This window comes from Triticum dicoccoides, chromosome 2A (genome assembly GCF_002162155.2).
Source record: "Triticum dicoccoides isolate Atlit2015 ecotype Zavitan chromosome 2A, WEW_v2.0, whole genome shotgun sequence".
Taxonomy (NCBI): domain Eukaryota; kingdom Viridiplantae; phylum Streptophyta; class Magnoliopsida; order Poales; family Poaceae; genus Triticum; species Triticum dicoccoides.
In genome coordinates, this window is record NC_041382.1 from 112,617,303 (window position 1) to 112,642,334 (window position 25,032).

The window sequence follows — 25,032 nt, forward strand, 5'->3', positions numbered from 1 at the left end:
CACAGAGGCACATTTCATCAAAATTCTAAATGCCGCGTCGCTTCAAATCTTGCCATGGCTTTCCTGCGGCCATTTCAGTTGCTCCAGTGCATCAAGCCTCCATGTTTCCTCGACTTTTCACTCTCTTCTCTCGTTGGAACTGCGCAGCGGGCACAGGACACAAACATTCTTCCTACAATCTCCCATGCTGGTGACCCAACTCCTTGCTATTTTTGGTGGTTTCATATCAATGCACGGGCACTGTGATAGTTTGTCTAAATGCACAAGTACCTTAGCAGATTCTGGCTTCCTCTGATTGTTCTGTTGCTGCTGCTTATATGGTCCGCTAATATTTAAGACCATGGTCGCTAATTACCTTTGGCAGAAGAATGCACAAATAATTCCCTTCCTGAAATGTTTCTTAAAAACTTGTGTATATTTCCATTCCACAGATCTTGTAATTGTTTTGCTTGGTGGAGGGTTTATAGGAAAAGCCCAAGGATACTTTAAGATTCGGTACGAGCTATAATGGGTGTGTCAACACTTTCAAGAAACTTCTTGGGATTCAGGACCGAGTACTGCTTTGCCTAGGGTCACTAGTAGCTCTGTACTGTACTATTAACAATAAAATATGTTTCCTCGTGCCACAGTGTAGATCATTTTAAAACCTAGTCCATCAAACATTTTTAGCTTTGACTATTAATATAGAAAACTACCAACATTGGCGAAATAGTGTACAATTATTTTATTTCAGGTAAACATACTTTCAAAGAAATTGATGGTCAAAAGGACTTGTATTGTGACATAGCGGGAGTAGTTTTTTTGTCTGGTCGGTTTATAATTTACAATGTTCTCAGAAGCCATAATGTCTGACATATACCAATATGAAAAGACCCAAAGGGGCAGATCCAACTGATCTCGACCATCATACCATGTCAGTCCAACGACCTAGATTGCTCCAAGGGTGAGAGCTTGACATGTTTAGCATGTAATTAGTATCATACCAAATATTAACACCATGCTAACCACGTACTGAACGTGCACTTAGTATCCTACCTAATGTCAGCGTATAATTAATATGCTACCTAATATCAACGTGCATTGTATGTACACATTTACTAGTGCCTAAGAGGTTGAAGGCTGGTTAAGAAAGAGAATAGCCTGTCCAGCATGTGCATGTGGAATACCAGTTCCAAACAAGCAAGTATATATGCATGCTGATGAATATATCATGCATGATAATAGGCTCGCCGAAGTCTTTTGCTTCTATGCTTAGTTCTTCTTTCTGAATACTACGTTATTTAGAAGATTCTACTTGTATGTTTCTCATGAGTTTCCTTGTGAATTATAGAATCTACCGCCCTAGTGACTGCTCCAGTGCAATGGAATCACAATGCAGCATTTCCAATACATTTAGAGGTACTCTTCCGGGGAATTACTGTTTGGATTTGTTATTTAGTCAGCTATGTTTATTAGTTGATTATGTCTAATGTTCTTTGACAGGTCTAAATCTATTACCTGGATCAAAGAGGAAATGCCCTACTCAGTTTAACTCCAGTGAAGAGAGCGTAGAGCTCTCAGAAGCTCTCAGACACTCTGTCCAACTTACCCCGTCGAAGCGACTTAAGGAAAGTTCCGCGCCTACTAGATATGGGGTTTGGGAGCGAGACGCAGGTACCCCTTTCTTTAACAGCACACCAGATTGTCGTGAGGACATGAATTTACACAACTCAAGAGGCTGCCTTCAGAACTCACCTCGTGTTATTGAGGATGGTTTTTCAAAAGGGTTCGAAGGTTGCATTTCAATGAAATGCTCATTTTAGTGCAATGAGGAATGCATGGCATCATCATTTATGACTGCCCGTTACTCCATATATTTCTGTTTTGCGTCAACACCATTTTGTATTTGTACTTAAAGTCAGTTTCCCAGTGGTGATATTATCTTGTACACAAACAGTGATGTTATACATGTCTGTTATCGCAGAGAAAATGGCTTGTGATTGTTCTTTCCTAAGTGTTTTGTTACCAAGTTTACTCGATTGATCTCCTGCTATTTGCTGGGGAAAGTAAAAATGACTGCATAGGGCAATTGTTACCTCAAGTTATTATAGCATGCTAAAAACAAAGAGTGTAGTAGCGTCTGTATATGTGGAAAGTACATCTCTTTTTTACTGGGGAAATTCAATTTGGCTCCCGGGAGCACGTGCTCCTGGGGCCAATTTTTTCTTTTCAAATGTCAAAAAAGTTGAGACAAAACTTTTTTGTAATCTTTGTCACATACAAATGCTACCTGTAAATTTTGAGGCAAAAAGGTCAAGCATTTTGGGCCTGTGCAAAAAAAAAATCAAAGACAAAATGTCACCATGAAATGACTATAAATTTGGTTTTTAACTGATGAAACACTGCTGCTCCGTTTCACATGAAAATTGCCAAGTATGCTTGCCACACCAACACGGTCATCTATAATTTTTTCAGATTTCTTTTGAAAACATTTACTTTTTTGGGGGTATTGTTCACCCAGGAGCATATGCTCTCGGAGCCAAAACGCCGCTCCTACCTCATCACATGTTTTCTCCTAAAAATAACCATCCATGTTACCCATGCTACAGCGATTTCCAGGCATTTGTGTCTTCATTGTACACATCTTTTCTCCCGTTCACTGGAGCCCGCGGTGGTAAAATTTGGTAGAATAAATAATTTGACCCAACAAATACTTCTCTTTTGCTTGTTAGCGCTCCACGGACACACACACACACAAATTCAACACATTGCATTTCCTGTAGAGTACATGACAGATGGTGTTGAATTACATGGCATACAAGTCACTTGTTGCAAGCAGAGCCAAAGGAGGGGATATCTTATGCCTGGAGGAGTATCCTACAAGGTATCACACTGATTAAACAGGGATACATATGGCGAATCAGGGATGGTGCATCTGTAAACATATGGTCGGACCCATGGATACCACGGGCATGGTCATGACAGGTCATCACCCAAAAGGGTGCAAATTTCCTATCCCGGGTTAATGAACTAATCTGCCCAATAACTGGACAGTGGGATGAACAGCTGGTTCAGGACACCTTTTGGGCAGAGGATGCACGACACATTCTACAGATTCCACTTAGGGAAGGAGCAGAAGATTTCATGGCTTGGCACTTTGACTGTAAGGGCAGACATTCAGTAAGAAGTGCATACCGTCTTCAGGTCCAATTATCCAAACAAGAACGAAATGGGGCACCGGGGAATAGCTCAGAGGCTGCTGGTCAATTCGAATACTCAGGCGACAGTTCTTGGAGACGCATTGGAAAAATGTCATGCCCAAGAAAACTGCAAATGTTTGTTTGGAGGATGAAACATGAATCGCTGGCCCTGTGTACAAACCTGGTGAAGCGAGGTATGAAACTGGAGAGTGATAAATGCTTCTTCTGTGGGAGAGCGACAGAAGATGGTGGCCATTTGTTCATCAAGTGTAAAGCGGTGAAGGAAATTTGGCGGGAGCTGTCTCTTGAGATGGAAAGAAGAGAGCTGGAGCAGTTTTCAGACGTACATGCAATGCTAGAGCGTTTGTGGGAGTTGGATTTGAAAAAGAGAGTACTTATCATTACCTTCTGGTGGCATTGGTGGAATAATAGGAATAAAGTACGTGAAGGGGAGATGACTGTTCCCACAATGGAACTAGTCCGGCGGACGCAAGCTAATTGGCTGGAATACCTTGAGTTCTTTGCACCGAACAAACCAAAGAGTATTCCAGCAAAGTGGCAACCACCTGAAGCTGATGTTCTCAAAATAAACACTGATGGATCCATCATTCCAGGTCAGTCATTCAGTGGCTGGGGGGTGGCGGTCAGAGACTCGGAAGGAAATGTAGTTGCTGCACATGCAGGGCGTCAGGGACACATACATGATGCATTTGGTGCCGAGGTGTGTGCTATGTCCGCAGCAGTGACCATAGCAGCGGAGCTGGGAGCTATTCGAGTGGTCTTTGAAACTGATTCACAGCTCCTAGTTGAAGCACTTGACCTGAGTAAGGTTGACTCCTCGCCCTATGCTACTGCCATCGAAGACATCAAGTTCCAACTGAAGATGTGGTTCTCCAAACAAAGTGTTTCGTACTGTAAGCGTGAGGCAAATTCGGTAGCACATGAACTAGCAAAAATCAGTCGTATGTGCTTACCAAATGACTGTATGAGTTGGAACTCAATTGTACCGCCCCAAGTGGCTGTTTGTGTTACGGGTGATATGCCCGGACACCGTTAAGTTATAAAGCTTTGCTTTACCCTAAAAAATAAAATAAAATTACAAGGCATACAAACCCTATTACCCCCACCACATTGTACGAGAAAGCGTCACCCAGAGACCAGAGTATGATATGGAAACTGTTGTTAGTTGAACAATCAAGTTTATGCATCTAAGGCTATCATCTGAAATGTTTGAAACTCTTACACCCATAAACAAACTGTATAACATCACTTGGTACAGTTTAGTTGTTGTCATTGACAGCAACTGCAAGTGCCAGTGAAGTTTAGCCCTAGACATACAAATGCTAGTCCTTGGAGATAGAGATTAAAATAGTAGCGAGTCTTGCCAGGGAATACAAGGTTGTACGATGCACAGAAGAAAAGAAACGCCGAAAATACAATCTCGCGAAAATTAACCCTGCAAGAAAAAAGATGATGTCAGTTACAGTCTAGCGTATAGTATATCTTATGGTCTGAATGCTCATAACCTTGACTAAGATGTTGTTGGTTTACCTGTCTCTTAATCGTTTCCTTGTTTTCTGTAACAAGGGAACTTCGTTATCTTCAAAATTGTTCCCTGTTTTCTTTGTCACGACCCACTCGTTGAACTCTGATAATTCGAATAGACCAGAGAGGGCAGCTCTCATGCGATGCATTGTCATCACACTCTCGAACAAAATCCAAAATGGCAGAATGTGCAAATTTCTGCAGAGATGGTTTTAAGGACATTAAGTTTTTGGTATGTGGAGAAGCGGAGACAGTAATCAAATTGTAACTGAAAGCACTTTTTGAGAAACTTACTTTGGATGTCTAATGGCTGTGACCACTAAAAGTACTGTGGGAATATATGCGATCCCCCAGATTGGTAGGAATAGTTCTGGGATCATAACTGAGATCGGAAGTATGATATTGTAGAGAATACACGCGAGAGTAGGGGCCACAACTCTCCGAACCAAGAAGAAGCTATAGAGCATATGGAACTTCTTGATGAGAGATACATCCTAATGAAACAACAATGGGATGAACTTCAGTTTTCTTTAAATATTTTGTTTTAGAGCCAACGAGGGAAGAAAACCCTACCTTAGCAGTCAAAATATCTTTTGCTACTTTTCGGAATAAATGTGCACCACCACATGACCACCGGAATTGCTGCCGACAGTAGGCCTTGTAAGTGGATGGCAATTCACTCTTAACCTGCATTTTGCTTGCATAGTCAATTGATTGCATCAAACTATAATACTTTCAACAACATTGTTGTGGTATAAAATCCACTCACTCTGATATCCCCGACATATACAAATTTCCAACCCTTTAGGGTTGCTCGGACTGCCAAGTCCATGTCTTCAACTGTAGTGCGGTCCTTCCAACCTCCTGCCTCTTTGATGGCTGCTGCACGCCACACTCCAGCGGTTCCTTGGTTTACAACAGAAATTCCTTAAGACAGCCATTTATTTTCTGATCTATGTTCAGTTTTTTTCTTTTATTTTGTGGCTTAGAATCCATAGGTTGTAAAGGTGTGTACCATTGAAGCTGAAGAAGGAAAAGGTTGCTGATCCTGCTTCTTGCTCAACTTTGAAATGGTAATCAAAGAACATCTTTTGTACCCTTGTCAACAGGCTCGCATTGTCATTCACTGCAAAATTCTGTCAATTAAGAACCGATCAATTCAATCGGAGCAAATAAAACGCTATCATGTTTGTGGAGTGGTACATTAGCACTATTTTGCATGCCAAATTTCTGGGAACTGTTTCTGTACTTTGTTTCTGGCACCACATGAACGATAAGACAGGAAAAGCTGAACATGATTTAGATGTTCATGAAATGCAAAGAGACGGTTCTTTTGTGCAACCAGAAAAGTGAGTTTTTTTATCCTGAGTTTCTCGCCTTAGTTTTCTAGACAGTGCTTCCGTGCATTTACGAATGAGGTCAGAATGGACATACATTCCTATGTGGTGAACTGGTGATGTGATAAAATATTTAAAGCATATATGACAAGTGCAAACATATAGGACAAAAGAAAAATTATAGTTCAGTTTTCATTTCATGATCTATTGAAAACTGTCTTGTGATAGACCTCTAGCTGGAAAGAGGAATGCTCCAGAGTTGATGGTAAATGGAGTACTCACCGAACGACCACCGAGCTTGAACAAGAGCAACTTCTGGATTGTGCACGAAGAACGGGACTGTTCTGAGAAGGAAGTCTGGTTCAGGCTGGAAATCAGCATCAAATATGGCAACATATTCACACTGCTTGGCATAGTCATATTCCATTCCCTTCTTCAGGGCTCCTGCTTTAAACCCCTTCCGGCTGCTTCTCGTGGCATACTTGATGTTCAGACCCTTGACCGCCCAGCTTTCACATTCAAGCTCCACCAAGTTCTGCAGAAACAAGTAACCAATCAGCATAGATGCTCTAGATTGCATATAAGAATGTCGATATCCTGTTGTAGCAGCATGTCTTAGCATGTCATTTTGTTATTGCCCTGTGAAGTCTGATCACAGAGGAACTTGAGCTTGGCAACTCAGAAGTCTTGTAAGTGGGAAAAAGGAAAGGATGAACTAACTTTTCAACACTTGTTAGCGTGTTCCTTGAATGTCTCCGCTTGCAATTGGAGAACTTCCTTCTCAGGCAAGGTTTAGTTTTGTTGCTATGCCATCACAAATGGTCTTTATTGTCATTGGATGACATTATACAAATCCAATGGGATAATACAGATCCGAATGTCACTGTTAGCGTGAGGTCTACCTGCTTACTACACTAACAGACATTTGTTTGGGAGGCCACCCCCGCTTTATCTAAAGGTACATGTGCACGCCAATTAGTCTGTCTACCACATCCCACTAAACCGACCTGTCGATTGGAATATAATCTTCAGTTCGGTCAGTCTGCCACTAAAAACAGACGAGAAGGTCTGATACCCCATGTATGCATCGCTATATTGCATAAACTTTACTACTGAAATAGGTTTCACATTTTTTCCCCAAAACAAACCTCTATGGAATATCAAATGATTTATCTTAGTCAATTGTATGGTATGCAACAATCAAGTGTTCAAAAGAAGAGCAATTTGCAAGGAATACTACGGAGAGTGTCAGGTAAATGCCTTCGATCCAAAACAGAAGTCATAGTTTTAGGCAGCTGGGGAAGATCCCTCTCTTTGAGAAGAATATGCCTGCCCAATTATTGAACCATCTCTTCAGATCCATAGGTCCGAATAAAGATTGGACAAGTGGGCGGCCAGCAGGAGGGGGTCAGGGGCAGGGGCCTCCTGGTGTAGGGAAATATCAGGGCCAAGTAAATGAGCTCATGTGGATACATAACTCCCACCCGTCTCACCGGTAATCGGGCCTGTGTAGAAGAGGAGTATCTTTTGGTAAAGTTTTGATGTTTAGTTCAGATTTACATACCAACACTTTGCCAAGCAAAGTACCATTCTTCCAAACGGCCCTAGTTGACCCATGTTGCTTTCTGACTGGAGTAGTGTCCAATAGTTATATACTCCATGGTTTCTGGTGTGGTTAGATTCAGAAATTGTTGCACTGGCTGCACTTTGTGCCACAACTGGTGGACCCATGGCATAAATATTTGTGGTTCTAGTTGGGTGTCCAGGTCAGTGTGGAGCAACTGAAACATAAATGGACACTATTTTCTGGCAATTGGACTGAAACTGTTTCCACCGGGAAAAGATCTGCTACAACTTCTCACTTGCATCATTATCATTACTTATACTGGCCGACATAGGTCCCCAGCACCCAGACAGCCGGGGCCCACATACTTTGCCCATGTGATTGCAGGGCCCAGAATCCAGATGAAGAGAATAATTACCATTTTCGCCCTACTCCAGTGACAACTTGCGAAGTTCTGACAGTGAAAGGAAACCTAGTGACACCGTTGAAGTAGCTTTCATCCAAATAACCCCGTATATAGAAGCCTACGATTAAACTGAAAGAAAAAGGAAATCTCTACGCCCACCTAACTAAGAATAAGTTGCATGCTCCTGTGACAGTTAGTCTTGTCTGGTGTCAAAACCTTTTGACATGTTTGCTGTAGTATCAAACATGAGGTCCAAATTCATATGTTCCTTTCTTAGCAGCAGCAGCAGCAGCAGCAGCAGGTTGAAGTCTCACTTATTTGAGGAGGACTATACTAAGATAGGTGAGTGTTCAGGTTCGCTACTTCTCCTAAAATAAAATAGGCAAGTTGCAACAGACATGGTGGAAATGTTTTATGGGGGCAGTTGTGCTTAAAATAACTTGCTGAGCAGAAGGAAAATCTCCAGCCGTGCAACAGGAGGAGTTAAAGTCTACCTTGATAAACGGATCGGTGGAGTCGTCCAGCACTTGGACGATTATCCTGTCCTTTGGCCACTGGAGCTCACATGCGGCCCCTATCGACAGCTTGTACACCTACGCACACAGCTCGACCGCACGAAATAAATTAGCAAGACGCCCAAGTATTATAACCTCGCAAAAGAACAAGGAGATCGATAATAGATCCAACACAGTCAGCTAAAAAGAATTTGTTTTGGTGTTCTGGATATCACCAAAAGAAAAAAAGAGAGAGAATGGGTAATAGATTGTGATCACCTCCAGCTCATTGTACATGGGTATCTGCACGAGGACCACGGGGTAGTGGGCGCCCCCCTTCTCCTCGTCGTCGCCGGCGAGGGGCTCCCACTTGAACCGCCACTCGGGGCGCCAGCCGACGGCCTTGACGCCGAGGCTGACCACGCAGTTGTACAGGGCCTCCACCACCAGCATCACCGACATCACCATGCACGCCCAGACGGCCACCTGCAGCGCCGGCGCGATCACCCGGCCCCGCACCCGCACCCACAGCTCGTACACCTCCGCCAGCGACACGCCCCCCGCCGCCGACGAGGAGGAGGAGCCATCGAAGACGCCGATGAACCACGAGATGGCCTCCTGGAAGTCCACCCGCCCGCCCACTGCGAGAGGAGAGAGAAAAAGAGCAATGATGGCCCGAGAAATCAGATCACGTCACGTGCGCCCCGGCGCGGGGCGCGAGGGAGAAAGAAGCGAGTGGGAGAGAGAGTAATGTACCGGCGAGCGGGCGGCTGAAGTCGATGGCGCCGGTGGAGACGGCGGCGAAGAGGGCCGCGGCGGCGGCGAGGGCGAACAGGAGAGCGCCGCCGATTTCTGCAGCCTCCATGGGCGACGGGGGGAGAGAAAAAGAGTTGCGACTGGTCGAGCCCAAACGGAGGCGTTTTCCTTAGGTCTATACCAGCGTGTGTACTCTGTCCCTCCCTTTCCTCTTTTGATAGGCTTCCTTCGGTGTACTACGTGCTTTATATATCTCGTGCAAGTGGGCACACTTTTGCTATCACTCCCCCAACTATTAAATCGGAAATATAGCATTTGATATTTGAGAACAATTTCGCCACGAATTTGCCACTAAATTTTGGGTAAACATAGCATTTGGGTCGTGCTAATATGTATGGTTTATTTTTTCTTTCACAAATCACCATTTAAAAGATCGGAAACGCTTCGTTTCGACCGGCGGATTGCACGCGATCGTCCGCTGCCTCACGCTTGTCTTTGCTTGCCCGTTTCTGCAAAAAAAAGAAAGGAAAAATCTGCAACATCATTGGCATTGCAAAAGTTTCTTTGGCAACAACGTCCATGTTGCAAACAGTGAAGGCGGAAAAAAAATCAGCATTTGTTTTCTGGACCATCATTTGTGCTGTAAAAATTTCCTCCTCAACAACACCCATATTGCAAAAAAGAGAGGAAGAAAATAATATTAAATTATTTTCAGCAAAATCATCTATGCTATAAAAATTTCTTCCGCAACAACACCCATTGTTGCAAAAAGTGTGATGACGATTTTTTATTAAATTGTTTTCTGCAATATCATCTATGTTGCAAAAATTCCTTCCACAACAACACCCGTGTTGCAAAAAAGTGAAGATGAAAAAAAGTTCTGCAACATCACATATGTTGAAAAAGGTTTCTCCCGTGTTGCAAAAAAGTGAAGATGAAAAAAAAGTCCTGCAACATCACATATGTTGAAAAAGGTTTCTGCAACACTAGCCTTGTTGCAATGGGTGAGAACTGTGTCGGACGCTTGATAGCGCCAGATCTAACGGTTGCCAAGGCAACGGGTATTTTATAAAGATCCGCCGGCCGACGCATAGCACGCACCTTAAAACATTGGCAACGTTCATGAAAAACAATATCAACATCTATGATGGTAGTTCAACATCAGTAGATACACCGTGAAACATGCTTTCTAATCAATTCCTCTTTGTTTTGCATCATAAATGTTGATAATTTTTTTTGTATAAACTTATCCAAACTCCAAAATGAAATTTTTTAACAATAGTTGTTAAAGTTAGTAAAGTTAATTTAACACCATGGGAACACTTTTTATGATAGATTAAACTTTTGTAGACATATGCAATCAAAGCTACTAAATTTAACTGTTTATTTCCTCAAGAGGAATGCATTTACATAGACATACAATATTTCTCATGATTCATATGAAAAAGGAACATCACGAGAGTGACTAATTATAGAACGACCTGGTGAGGTCACACCGCAAGCTAACTTTGAACACACAAAAAGCAAACTCTAGACAACCTGTTTGGAATTTCTCTCCAATATGAGACAGATAAAAGGAACGGTCGTAACTCTACATAGGGTTCTTAATGACTCCTTTTTTTAGTAAATTCCATTGTTACCCCCAAGATCCGCCTTTGTGACGAGCATTACCCATTGAAAAAAAAATCTCGCAATCATACTCTCATTGATGCACTTTGGTGCCACATTTTATTTCATTTTTTACCCCCCAGATTCGCCTTTGTGGAAGGTATGCACTGGCCTTCTCTATTTAGTCATGGAACGGGGCTCTTTGTCTTCTTAGTTAGGTTTAGGGTTTTAGGAGGGTTGAGCAGGGCAAAATTGGGGGTCCTAATTGTTTGTTTTGCTGGTGATTTATGTTCTCAAGTGTTTTAATCCGTCGACCGCTGGAATGTATTTGCTTTTTGTTGAATCAATGGACCCAACATAGATTTCAACCGTCAGATTTCACATAGGGGAGAGTTTGTTCAAATTGGCCCTTGCCTGGACTATGTTGGTGGGGATGTGGCCTATTCAGAAATTGAGAGGGGCGAGTTGTCCTTACATGAGTTCAAAGGCTGTCTCAGGGATCATATCGTTGTGAAGGGAAGTATGAAATATTACTTCCTTTTGCCTGGTAGAGAGTTGGTAAATGGCCTAGCTTTATTGTATGATGATGAGGGCTGCATCAAGATGTCAGACCACATGACTATTGGTGGAGTTTATGGCATCTATGTGGAATACAATGGGTAGCACAATTCGGAACAAGAAGTGGGTAGTGGTTCTAATTCTGAAGATAAATGCAGTATGAGATGGGGCAATGAAAGTGAAAAGGAAGTTCCTATTGTCATGACTGCAGAAGATGATCACACTGTCAATGCAAGTCCATAAGAACAATTACTTGAGCAGGCGCTTGTTCCTAATCATAGTGGTGCTATCACTGCATTAATTAGGAGCCCATTAAAGAGAACAAATGCAGCTGTTGTTTTTTCACAACCATCTCAGAGTTCTCAAGTGATGAACCATTCTCAGTGTGAGACTAGTAAAGCAACAGAGCAACCAACAAAGAAAGGTGCATATCATAAAGTAGAGCATGCAAGACAACATGAGCAGAGCTTGCAAGACAACAAGGAGAGCAAGGAACTGGAAATGCAACAAATTAAGGAGGGGAGCTAGGGGCAACGAAAGAAAAGAATAGTTAGATTTAGAGGATATTGAATATGTGCCACACCTTGATGACAATGGAGAGAAGTTAGAGGTTGTTGAGATTAGAAAGCATGCAAGGAAATTTAGAAAGAAAATGAAATGCTCTAGGAAATAGGTTGAGTCATATGCAATAAGGACCGTTCCATTTTATTTCATTGCAAATGTTGAGGAGGTGGTAGAGGAAATGGATTTTGAGTCATGTGATGAGGACTATAGTTATGATGAAGATAGTGATGGGAGCATTAAGAAAAGGAAGATAAAATACCCAATATTTGACCGAGAAACTGATACGTCTCCAACACATCTATAATTTATGAAGTATTCATGCTGTTATATTATAATTCTTGGATGTTTTACAATCATTTTATAGAAACTTTATATCATTTTTTGGGACTAACCTATTAACCCAGCGCCCAGTGCCAGGTGATGTTTTTTGCTTGTTTTTTACATCGCAGGAAATCAATATCAAACGGAGTTCAAACACCGCGAAACTTTTTGTGGATTTTTTATGGACTAGTAGACATCCAATGGGCCAGAGCAGCACCTGGGGGTGCCTTGAGGGGGCCACAACCCACTAGGGCGTGCCTAGGCCCCCAGGTGTGCCCCTGTGGGTCGTGCCCACCTCGGTGGCCTCCCGTACCCCCTCTTCGCCCTATAAATCATCAAATATTCCAAAAATCCTGGGGGTAACCCTAGATCAGAAGTTCTGCCGCTGCAAAGCTCTTTACCCACGAGAAACCAATCTAGACCCCATTCCGGCACTCTGCCGGAGGGGGGAATCATCACCGGTGGCCATCCTCATCATCCCGGCGGCCACCACGATGAGGAGGGAGTAGTCCACCCTCGGGGATGAGGGTTTGTACCAGTAGCTGTTGGGGAACGTAGTAATTTCAAAATTTTCCTACGCACACGCAAGATCATGGTGATGCATAGCAACGAGAGGGGCGAGTGTGATCTATGTACCCTTGTAGACCGACAGCGGAAGCGTTAGCACAACACGGTTGATGTAGTCGTACGTCTTCACGGCCCGACCAATCAAGCACCGAAACTACGGCACCTCCGAGTTTTAGCACATGTTCAGCTCGATGACGATCCCCGGACTCCGATCCAGCAAAGTGTCGGGGTAGAGTTCCATCAGCACGACGGCATGGTGACGATCTTGATGTACTACCGTCGCAGGGCTTCGCCTAAGCACCGCTACAATATTATCGAGGATTATGGTGGAAGGGGGCACCGCACACGGCTAAGAATATGATCACGTGGATCAACTTGTGTGTCTAGGGGTGCCCCCTGCCCCCGTATATAAAGGAGCAAGGGGAGGAGGCCGGCCGGCCCCTATTGGCGCGCCAGGAGGAGTCCTCCTCCTAGTAGGAGTAGGACTCCTACTAGGAGGGGGAAGGAAGTGGGGAGGGAGAAGGAAAGGGGGGCGCCGCCCCCCTCTCCTAGTCCAATTCGGACCAGGGGGGGAGGAGGCGCGCGGCCCACCCTGGCTGCCCCTCTCTCTCTCCACTAAGGCCCATATGGCCCATTACTTCTCCCGGTAGGGTTTCGGTAACCCTCCGGCTCTCCGGTTTTCTCCGAAATCACCCGGAACACTTCCGGTGTCCGAATATAGCCGTCTAATATATCAATCTTTATGTCTCGACCATTTCGAGACTCCTCGTTATGTCCGTGATCACATCCGGGACTCCGAACTAACTTCGGTACATCAAAACTCATAAACTCATAATATAACTGTCATCGAAACCTTAAGCGTGCGGACCCTACGGGTTCGAGAACAATGTAGACATGACTGAGACACGTCTCCGGTCAATAACCAATAGCGGAACCTGGATGCTCATATTGGCTCCTACATATTCTACAAAGATCTTTATCAGTCAGACCGCATAACAACATACGTTGTTCCCTTTGTCATCAGTATTTTACTTGCCCGAGATTCGATCGTCGGTATCTCAATACCTAGTTCAATCTCGTTTACATCATCTCGCAACTAACTCATTAGTTGAAATGCTTGCAAGGCTTATGTGATGTGCATTACGGAGAGGGCCCAGAGATACCTCTCCGATAATCGGAGTGACAAATCCTAATCTCGAAATACGCCAACCCAACATGTACCTTTGGAGACACCTGTAGAGCTCCTTTATAATCACCCAGGTACGTTGTGATGTTTGGTAGCACACAAAGTGTTCCTCCGGCAAACGGGAGTTGCATAATCTCATAGTCATAGGAACATGTATAAGTCATGAAGAAAGCAATAGCAACATACTAAACGATCGGGTGCTAAGCTAATGGAATGGGTCATGTCAATCACATCATTCTCCTAATAATGTGATCCCGTTAATCAAATGACAACACATGTCTATGGTTAGGAAACATAACCATCTTTGATTAATGAGCTAGTCAAGTAGAGGCATACTAGTGACGTTTGGTTTGTCTATGTATTCACACAAGTATTATGTTTCCGGATAATACAATTCTAGCATGAATAATAAACATTTATCATGATATAAGGAAATAAAATAATAACATTATTATTGCCTCTAGGGCATATTTCCTTCAGTCTCCCACTTGCACTAGAGTCAATAATCTAGATTACACATTAATGATTCTAACACCCATGGAGCTTTGATGCTGATCATGTTTTGCTCGTGGAAGAGGCTTAGTCAACGGGTCTGCTACATTCAGATCCGTATGTATCTTGCAAATCTCTATGTCTCCCACCTGGACTAGATCCCGGATGGAATTGAAGCGTCTCTTGATGTGCTTGGTTCTCTTGTGAAATCTGGATTCCTTTGCCAAGGCAATTGCACCAGTATTGTCACAAAAGATTTTCATTGGACCCGATGCACTAGGTATGACTCCTAGATTGGATATGAACTCCTTCATCCAGACTCCTTCGTTTGCTGCTTCCGAAGCAGCTATGTACTCCGCTTCACATGTAGATCCCGCCACAACGCTTTGTTTAGAACTGCACCAACTGACAGCTCCACCGTTTAATGTAAACACGTATCCGGTTTGCAATTTAGAATCGTCCGGATCAGTGTCAAAGCTTGCATCAACGTAACCATTTACGGTGAGCTCTTTGTCACCTCCATATATGAGAAACATATCCTTAGTCCTTTTCAGGTATTTCAGGATGTTCTTGACCACTGTCCAGTGATCCACTCCTGGATTACTTTGGTACCTGCCTGCTAGACTTATAGCAAGACACACATCAGGTCTGTTACACAGCATTGCATACATGATAGAGCCTATGGCTGAAGCATAGGGAACATCTTTCATTTTCTCTCTATCTTCTGCATTGGTCGGGCATTGAGTCTTACTCAATTTCACACCTTGTAACACAGGCAAGAATCCTTTCTTTGCTTGATCCGTTTTGAACTTTTTCAAAACTTTGTCAAGGTATGTGCTTTGTGAAAGTCCAATTAAGTGTCTTGATCTGTCTCTATAGATCTTAATGCCCAATATGTAAGCAGCTTCACCGAGGTATTTCATTGAAAAACTCTTATTCAAGTATCCCTTTATGCTATCCAGAAATTCTATATCATTTCGGATTAGTAATATGTCATCTACATATAATATCAGAAATGCTACAGAGCTCCCACTCACTTTCTTGTAAATACAGGCTTCTCCAAAAGTCTGTACAAAACCAAATGCTTTGATCACACTATCAAAGCGTTTATTCCAACTCCGAGAGGCTTGCACCAGTCCATAAATGGATCGCTGGAGCTTGCACACTTCGTTAGCTCCCTTTGGATCGACAAAACCTTCCGGTTGCATCATATACAACTCTTCTTGCAGAAATCCATTCAGGAATGCAGTTTTGACATCCATCTGCCAAATTTCATAATCATAAAATGCGGCAATTGCTAACATGATTCGGACAGACTTAAGCATTGCTACGGGTGAGAAGGTCTCATCGTAGTCAATCCCTTGAACTTGTCGAAAACCTTTTGCGACAAGTCGAGCTTTGTAGACAGTAACATTACCGTCAGCGTCAGTCTTCTTCTTAAAGATCCATTTATTCTCAATTGATTGCCGATCATTGGGCAAGTCAACCAAAGTCCATACTTTGTTCTCATACATGGATCCCATCTCAGATTTCATGGCTTCAAGCCATTTTTCGGAATCTGGGCTCACCATCGCTTCTCCATAGTTCGTAGGTTCATCATGATCTAGTAGCATGACTTCCAGAACAGGATTACCATACCACTCTGGTGCGGATCTTACTCTGGTTGATCTACGAGGTTCAGTAGTATCTTGTTCTGAAGCTTCATGATCATCATCATTAGCTTCCTCACTAATTGGTGTAGGTGTCACAGAAACTGGTTTCTGTGATGTACTACTTTCCAATAATGGAGCAGGTACAGTTACCTCATCAAGTTCTACTTTCCTCCCACTCACTTCTTTCGAGAGGAACTCCTTCTCTAGAAAGTTTCTGAATTTAGCAACAAAAGTTTTGCCTTCGGATATGTGATAGAAGGTGTATCCAATAGTTTCCTTTGGATACCCTATGAAGACACATTTCTCGATTTGGGTTCGAGCTTATCAGGTTGAAGCTTTTTCACATAAGCATCGCAACCCCAAACTTTCAGAAACGACAACTTTGGTTTCTTGCCAAACCATAGTTCATAAGGCGTCGTCTCAACGGATTTTGATGGTGCCCTATTTAACGTGAATGCGGTCGTCTCTAGAGCATAACCCCAAAACGATAGCGGTAAATCAGTAAGAGACATCATAGATCGCACCATATCTAGTAAAGTACGATTACGACGTTCGGACACACCATTACGCTGTGGTGTTCCGGGTGGCGTGAGTTGCGAAACTATTCCGCATTGTTTCAAATGTACACCAAACTCGTAACTCAAATATTCTCCTCCACGATCAGATCGCAGGAATTTTATTTTCTTGTTACGATAATTTTCAACTTCACTCTGAAATTCTTTGAACTTTTCAAATGTTTCAGAATTATGTTTCATTAAGTAGATATACCCATATCTGCTTAAGTCATCTGTGAAGGTGAGAAAATAACGATATCCGCCACGAGCCTCAACATTCATCGGACCACATACATCTGTATGTATGATTTCCAACAAATCTGTTGCTCTCTCCATAGTATCGGAGAACGGTGTTTTTGTCATCTTACCTATAAGGCATGGTTCACAACTACCAAGTGATTCATAATCAAGTGGTTCCAAAAGCCCATCAGTATGGAGTTTCTTCATGCGCTTTACACCGATATGACCCAAACGACAGTGCCACAAATAAGTGGCACTATCATTATCAACTCTGCATCTTTTGGTTTCAACATTATGAATATGTGTGTCACTACTATCGAGATTTAATAAGAATAGACCACTCTTTAAGGGTGCATGACCATAAAAGATATTACTCATATAAATAGAACAACCATTATTCTCTGATTTAAATGAATAACCGTCTCGCATCAAACAAGATCCAGATATAATGTTCATGCTTAATGCTGGCACCAAATAACAATTATTTAGGTCTAATACTAATCCCGAAGGTAGATGTAGAGGTAGCGTGCCGACCGCGATCACATCGACTTTGGAACCATTTCCCACGCGCATCTTCACCTCGTCCTTAGCCAATCTTCGCTTAATCTGTAGTCCCTGTTTCGAGTTGCAAATGTTAGCAACAGAACCAGTATCAAATACCCAGGTGCTACTGCGAGCATTAGTAAGGTACACATCAATAACATGTATATCACATATACCTTTGTTCACCTTGCCATCCTTCTTATCCGCCAAATACTTGGGGCAGTTCCGCTTCCAGTGACTAGTCTGCTTGCAGTAGAAGCACTCAGTTTCAGGCTTAGGTCCAGGTTTGGGTTTCTTCTCTTGAGTAGCAACTTGCTTGCTATTCTTTTTTAAGTTCCCCTTCTTCTTCCCTTTGCCCTTTTTCTTGAAACTAGTGGTCTTATTGATGCTCCTTCTTGATTTCTACCTCCGCAGCCTTCAGCATTGCGAAGAGCTCGGGAATAGTCTTATTCATCCCTTGCATATTATAGTTCATCACGAAGCTCTTGTAGCTTGGTGGCAGTGATTGGAGAATTCTGTCAATGATGCAATCATCTGGGAGATTAACTCCCAATTGAATCAAGTGATTATTATACCCAGACATTTTGAGTATATGCTCACTGACAGAACTGTTCTCCTCCATCTTGCAGCTATAGAACTTATTGGAGACTTCATATCTCTCAATCCGGGCATTTGCTTGAAATATTAACTTCAACTCCTGGAACATCTCATATGCTCCATGACGTTCAAAACATCGTTGAAGTCCTGATTCTAAGCCGTAAAGCATGGCACACTAAACTATCGAGTAGTCATCAGCTTTGCTCTGCCAGACGTTCATAACATCTGGTGTTGCTCCAGCAGCAGGCCTGGCACCCAGCGGTGCTTCCAGGACATAATTCTTCTGTGCAGCAATGAGGATAATCCTCAAGTTACGGACCCAGTCCGTGTAATTGCTACCATCATCTTTCAACTTTGCTTTCTCAAGGAACGCATTAAAATTCAACGGAACAACAACACGGGCCATCTATCTACAATCAAATATAAACAAGCAAGATACTATCAGGTACTAAGTTCATGATAAATTTAGGTTCAATTAATCATATTACTAAAGAACTCCCACTTAGATAGACATCCCTCTAATCCTCTAAGTGATTACATGATCCAAATCAACTAAACCATGTCCGATCATCACGTGAGATGGAGTAGTTTCATTGGTGAACATCACTATATTGATCATATATACTATATGATTCACGCTCGACCTTTCGGTCTCCGTGTTCCGAGGCCATATCTGTATATGCTTGGCTCGTCAAGTATAACCTGAGTATTCTGCGTGTGCAACTGTTTTGCACCCGTTGTATTTGAACGTAGATCCTATCACACCCGATCATCACGTGGTGTCTCAGCACGAAGAACTTTCGCAACGGTGCATACTCAGGGAGAACACTTCTTGATAATTAGTGAGAGATCATCTTAAAATGCTACCGTCAATCAAAGCAAGATAAGATGCATAAAAGATAAACATCACATGCAATCAATATAAGTGATATGATATGGCCATCATCATCTTGTGCTTGTGATCTCCATCTTCGAAGCACCATCGTGATCACCATCGTCACCGGCGCGACACCTTGATCACCATCATAGCATCGTTGTCGTCTCGCCAATCTTATGCTTCCACGACTATCACTACCGCTTAGTGATAAAGTAAAGCATTACAGCGCAATTGCATTGCATACAATAAAGCGACAACCATATGGCTCCTGCCAGTTGCCGATAACTTGGTTACAAAACATGATCATCTCATACAATAAAATTTTGGTATCATGTCTTGACCATATCACATCACAACATGCCCTGCAAAAACAAGTTAGACGTCCTCTACTTTGTTGTTGCAAGTTTTACGTGGCTGCTACGGGCTTAAGCAAGAACCAATCTTACCTACGCATCAAAACCACAATGATAGTTTGTCAAGTTGGTGATGTTTTAACCTTCGCAAGGACCGGGCGTAGCCATACTCGGTTCAACTAAAGTTGGAGAAACTGTCACCCGCTAGCCACCTTTGTGCAAAGCACGTCGGGAGAACCGGTCTCGCGTAAGCGTACACGTAATGTCGGTCCGGGCCGCTTCGTCCAACAATACCGCCGAACCAAAGTATGACATGTTGGTAAGCAGTATGACTTATATCGCCCACAACTCACTTGTGTTCTACTCGTGCATATAACATCAACACATAAAACCTAGGCTCTGATACCACTGTTGGGGAACGTAGTAATTTCAAAATTTTCCTACGCACACGCAAGATCATGGTGATGCATAGCAATGAGAGGGGAGAGTGTGATCTATGTACCCTTGTAGACCGACAGCGGAAGCGTTAGCACAACGCGGTTGATGTAGTCGTACGTCTTCACGGCCCGACCGATCAAGCACCGAAACTACGGCACCTCCGAGTTTTAGCACACGTTCAGCTCGATGACGATCCCCGGACTCCGATCCAGCAAAGTGTCGGGGTAGAGTTCCATCAGCACGACAGCGTGGTGACGATCTTGATGTACTACCGTCGCAGGGCTTCGCCTAAGCACCGCTACAATATTATCGAGGATTATGGTGGAAGGGGGCACCACACACGGCTAAGAATATGATCACGTGGATCAACTTGTGTGTCTAGGGGTGCCCCCTGCCCCCGTATATAAAGGAGCAAGGGGAGGAGGCCGGCCGGCCCCTATTGGCGCGCCAGGAGGAGTCCTCCTCCTAGTAGGAGTAGGACTCCTACTAGGAGGGGGAAGGAAGTGGGGAGGGAGAAGGAAAGGGGGGCGCCGCCCCCCTCTCCTAGTCCAATTCGGACCAGGGGGGAGGAGGCGCGCGGCCCACCCTGGCTGCCCCTCTCTCTATCCACTAAGGCCCATATGGCCCATTACTTCTCCCGGTAGGGTTCCGGTAACCCTCCGGCTCTCCGGTTTTCTCCGAAATCACCCGGAACACTTCCGGTGTCCGAATATAGCCGTCTAATATATCAATCTTTATGTCTCGACCATTTCGAGACTCCTCGTTATGTCCGTGATCACATCCGGGACTCCGAACTAACTTCGGTACATCAAAACTCATAAACTCATAATATAACTGTCATCGAAACCTTAAGCGTGCGGACCCTATGGGTTCGAGAACAATGTAGACATGACTGAGACACGTCTCCGGTCAATAACCAATAGCGGAACCTGGATGCTCATATTGGCTCCTACATATTCTACGAAGATCTTTATCGGTCAGACCGCATAACAACATACGTTGTTCCCTTTGTCATCGGTATTTTACTTGCCCGAGATTCGATCGTCGGTATCTCAATACCTAGTTCAATCTCGTTACCGGCAAGTCTCTTTACTCGTTTCGTAATACATCATCTCGCAACTAACTCATTAGTTGAAATGCTTGCAAGGCTTATGTGATCTGCATTACCAAGAGGGCCCAGAGATACCTCTCCGACAATCGGAGTGACAAATCCTAATCTCGAAATACGCCAACCCAACATGTACCTTTGGAGACACCTGTAGAGCTCCTTCATAATCACCCAGTTACGTTGTGACGTTTGGTAGCACACAAAGTGTTCCTCCGGTAAACGGGAGTTGCATAATCTCATAGTCATAGGAACATGTATAAGTCATGAAGAAAGCAATAGCAACATACTAAACGATCGGGTGCTAAGCTAATGGAATGGGTCATGTCAATCACATCATTCTCCTAATAATGTGATCCCATTAATCAAATGACAACACATGTCTATGGTTAGGAAACATAACCATCTTTGATTAATTAGCTAGTCAAGTAGAGTCATACTAGTGACGTTTGGTTTGTCTATGTATTCACACAAGTATTATGTTTCCGGATAATACAATTCTAGCATGAATAATAAACATTTATCATGATATAAGGAAATAAAATAATAACATTATTATTGCCTCTAGGGCATATTTCCTTCAGTAGCTATGTGTTTAATCTCTCTCTCTCTCTCTCGTGTTCTTGAGATGTCACGATCTTGATGTATCTCGGACTTTGTTAATATAGCTGGATCATATGGTGTTTTCCCCTCTCTATCTTATTGTGATGAATTGAGTTTTCCCTTTGAGATTTCGTTCTTGTCCGATTGAATACTTTTATAGATTTGAGAACACTTGATGTATGTCTTGCAAATGAATACTCGTGGTGACAATGGGGTATTATTTTGATTCACTTGATATATGTTTTGGCACTCAACTCGCGGATTCCCAAGGTGACATTGGGGTAATCTACGCATAGGGGTTGATGCACGTTCTTGTCTTTGTTTCTCCGGTAGAAATCTTGGGGAACTCTTTGAGGTTCTTTGTGTTGGATTAAGTATTATGAATCTAAAATTATTTGGTGTTATTTTAGTACGAACTCTTGGATAGATTGATCGGAAAGAATAGCTTCGAGGTGGTTTCATACCCTACAAACGATTTCTTCTTATGTTCTCCGCTAGATAGGAACTTTGGAGTGATTCTTCATCGCACGTTGAGGGATGGTTATATGATCCAATTATATTAGCATTGCTGAGAGATTGCACTAGCGAAAGTACGGACCCTAGGCCTCATTTTCAAGCATTGCAATACCGTTTGTGCTCCGTTTTATCAATTGCTACCTTGCTGTTTTTTTATTGTTCCTATTACAAAAATCAATATCTACTATCCATATTACACTTGTATCACCATCTCTTCGCCGAACTAGTGCACCTATACAAATTGTCATTGTATTTGGTGTGCTGGGGACACAAGAGACTTTTTATTATTTGGTTGCAGGGTTGTTTGAGAGAGACCATCTTCATCCTACGCCTCCCACAGATTGATAAACATTAGGTCATCCACTTGAGGGAAAATTGCTACTGTCCTACAAAACTCTGCGCTTGGAGGCCCAACATGTGTCTACAACAATAAAGTTGCGTAGTAGACATCAAGCTCTTTTCTGGCGCTGTTGTCGGGGAGGTGAGTGCATGAAGGTATATCTTTAGATCTTGCAATCGAATCTTTTAGTTTCTTGTTTTATCACTAGTTAGGTTTTATAATGCAAATCTATAAAAAAAATGGAAGTTGGGTTACCTCGGGTTGTTCTTTATCTTTATAATGTCTATCTTGAGAATAAGGATTCTGATAATTGCGCTCAATTGCTAGAGAAAGAATTCAACAAAATTTATGGCATAAAAACGTTGGATGATGGGCATGATTGCAATATTGTTAGTATGAACTCTTTGAATATCCAAAATGCTAATGATGATTGCACAAGTCATGACAAAAATGTTTCTTATAAGCATGTCAATTTTTGTGGAGTGCATAAAGTTTGTGAAGATGTGCCTTATAGGGAAGATAGATTTTGTAAGAAGCACAAACATGATAGAACCAATACTTTGCTCAAAGTGATAGATGAATTTGCTACAAAATTATGTTCTCTTTGTCCTATTACTTGTGAACTTTGCAATAAAGTTGGTCACCTTAATTTCCAATGCATGCTTTTTCATGATCGAATTGTGTCCAAATATTGTAATAACTTGATCACCCTTGAACTTTATAATGAGCTTTGTCTATTTTGGGGGAGTGAAGAATTGACACATAAAAATAGTTGGTTTGAAGTATTCATTCTCATGGACGACATTGAAACTAATCTAAAAAAATATCTATATGTTTTGCATGGTAAATTGCAATGAGAATGCTTATATTGCCAACTATAGAAGGATGGGAAAACCAATAGAATATAAAATGAATACTAATGAAAGGGTAAAGATCTCCACTTTCCCTCCTATTGTCTCTCATGATGAAATAGGTGACGAGGAGGGGCTCCCTATTCAACCAATCTCATCAATAAGAAGCTTGAAAAAATTAATTAAACCCACACATGATGTGATGAAGAAGAAGAAAAGAAGAAAGAATAGAGGTAAAAATGTATCACTCCCAAATAATGTTGCTCCTATTATTGTTGTGCCTCATGAAAATGAATCAAAAATAATTGTGGAAGATGATGCACTTGATGATGATATTGCTTCTATGTCTTATGGCACAATGTCCGAGAGCACTATTGATGATGATTTTGTTATGCCTATTGATTGTTGTGATGATTATGATTGGGAAGATACTGATACTTCTTATAATCTTGGAAATCTTTTTGGAACCAACTTGGGAAATTATGATGATAGCAATTTGAAAGAACATGCGGTGCCCCTATGTTTGGTTTTGGTAATTGATGACAATCTCGATGGACTAATGGTTGCCTTGAGTTATATTTGAAGGTTTTGTCCATAGGATTTTCTTGGAGTACATGTGTTGGTTTCAAGGAGATTTTGTGTCGACCAAGGTGCTATTCAAGGAATTATCCAAAGATTGGTCATGTGAGTGTTGAGCTTATTGCAAGCATGTCTTGAAGAAGAAGATTGTGTGATCATTCATGTCTACCTTCAAGACATCATCCAAATGAAGAGAATTGGAAAGATTCAAGGTTGATCAAGATTAAGTCAAGAATGAATCAAGTTGATCAACACACAAAGCATACAAGATGTACTGAGGGATCAAGTGATCCCATGGTATGGTAAGCATTGTCCATTATGCTTTGTTTGCTAACCCATGGTTTTCGTGAGAGTTCTTTGTGGGGTTAGGTTGCGATGTGCAAGTTCAAGTGGAGCATCATGAAGAGATCAAATGCTTGAAGCTTGTCGTCCATTATGGTAACAATGGATTTATGAAGATGTGCCGAAGAGTGGCTCACCCATGGTGGAGTATGGGGGTGCAATCAACTAGTCTTCATCGAGCCAACACAATCAAGAAAGGTGGTCCAACTTGAGGGAGTCAAGATCGTCATCATCTAGCTCAAGTGGACTATGTGCAAGACAAAGGTTTTCCCCTGATACGTTTTCTATTTTACCGGTCTCATAGTGGTAGTTGGGAGACCGGGTTATAGGATCGATTACCGTACTATCAAGGGGGGCTCTCGATGAGTAGCTTGATCGTATTGTTCGTACAGAGCTCAAACCATTGCAACCTTGCATAATCTTTCTTGGTTCTTGTTTGGTTCTCTTTGAGAGTTTTGGAGCTTATGGTCATCTTGATGACAAGCTCGATTTCATCAAAAACGGAGTTCACTTGCATCTTCTATGATGTTTTCGATGTTGGGGGTTATACCCATTCTTCGCTGTTGGAGGTTTCACTCCTCCATTTGTTAGGCATACCTCCCCTGCCTCTTCTTTCTATAACCAGTCCCTGTTTTTATGCTACTCGTCGCCTTGTATCCAACAAGCTTGAGTTTGCTCAATTCAGAGCTCATTTGCAGAAGTTTTGGCAGTTCTGGTTTTTCCTTGGAGTATACTTGTTTCCATGGAAGTGGCATATGTTTGGTGCCAACGGTAGTACCGCGGGGCCAGAGCGGCAGTACCGCGTATCGCCACAAGCAGTAGTACCGCTGTCTCACGATGGTAGTACCGCTCATGCCCATAAGCG

General features: G+C 42.6%; 2 protein-coding genes across 2 annotated transcripts in view; one reads left to right on the top strand and one right to left on the bottom strand.

Moving 5' to 3' along the window:
- LOC119353701 overlaps positions 1-1,993 on the top strand; it is a 6,424-nt gene extending 4,431 nt beyond the window's left edge. Inside the window, exons 8-9 of the mRNA XM_037620352.1 lie at positions 1,331-1,398; positions 1,483-1,993. Coding sequence (XP_037476249.1) covers positions 1,331-1,398; positions 1,483-1,802 — 388 coding nt within the window. The 3' untranslated portion in view covers positions 1,803-1,993. The remainder of the gene's footprint in view (positions 1-1,330; positions 1,399-1,482) is intronic.
- A 2,351-nt stretch (positions 1,994-4,344) lies between these two features.
- On the bottom strand, positions 4,345-9,502 carry LOC119353702 (probable glucomannan 4-beta-mannosyltransferase 7). Its single transcript, XM_037620353.1, has 10 exons — positions 9,282-9,502; positions 8,805-9,166; positions 8,526-8,624; positions 6,344-6,596; positions 5,740-5,850; positions 5,494-5,630; positions 5,298-5,411; positions 5,019-5,218; positions 4,731-4,922; positions 4,345-4,635 (listed from the first exon to the last, which is right to left on the bottom strand). The coding sequence occupies exons 1-10, from the start codon at positions 9,388-9,390 to the stop codon at positions 4,470-4,472; spliced, it is 1,743 nt and encodes a 580-aa protein (XP_037476250.1). The 5' UTR covers positions 9,391-9,502; the 3' UTR covers positions 4,345-4,469.
- Between the last annotated feature and the right edge of the window lie 15,530 nt (positions 9,503-25,032).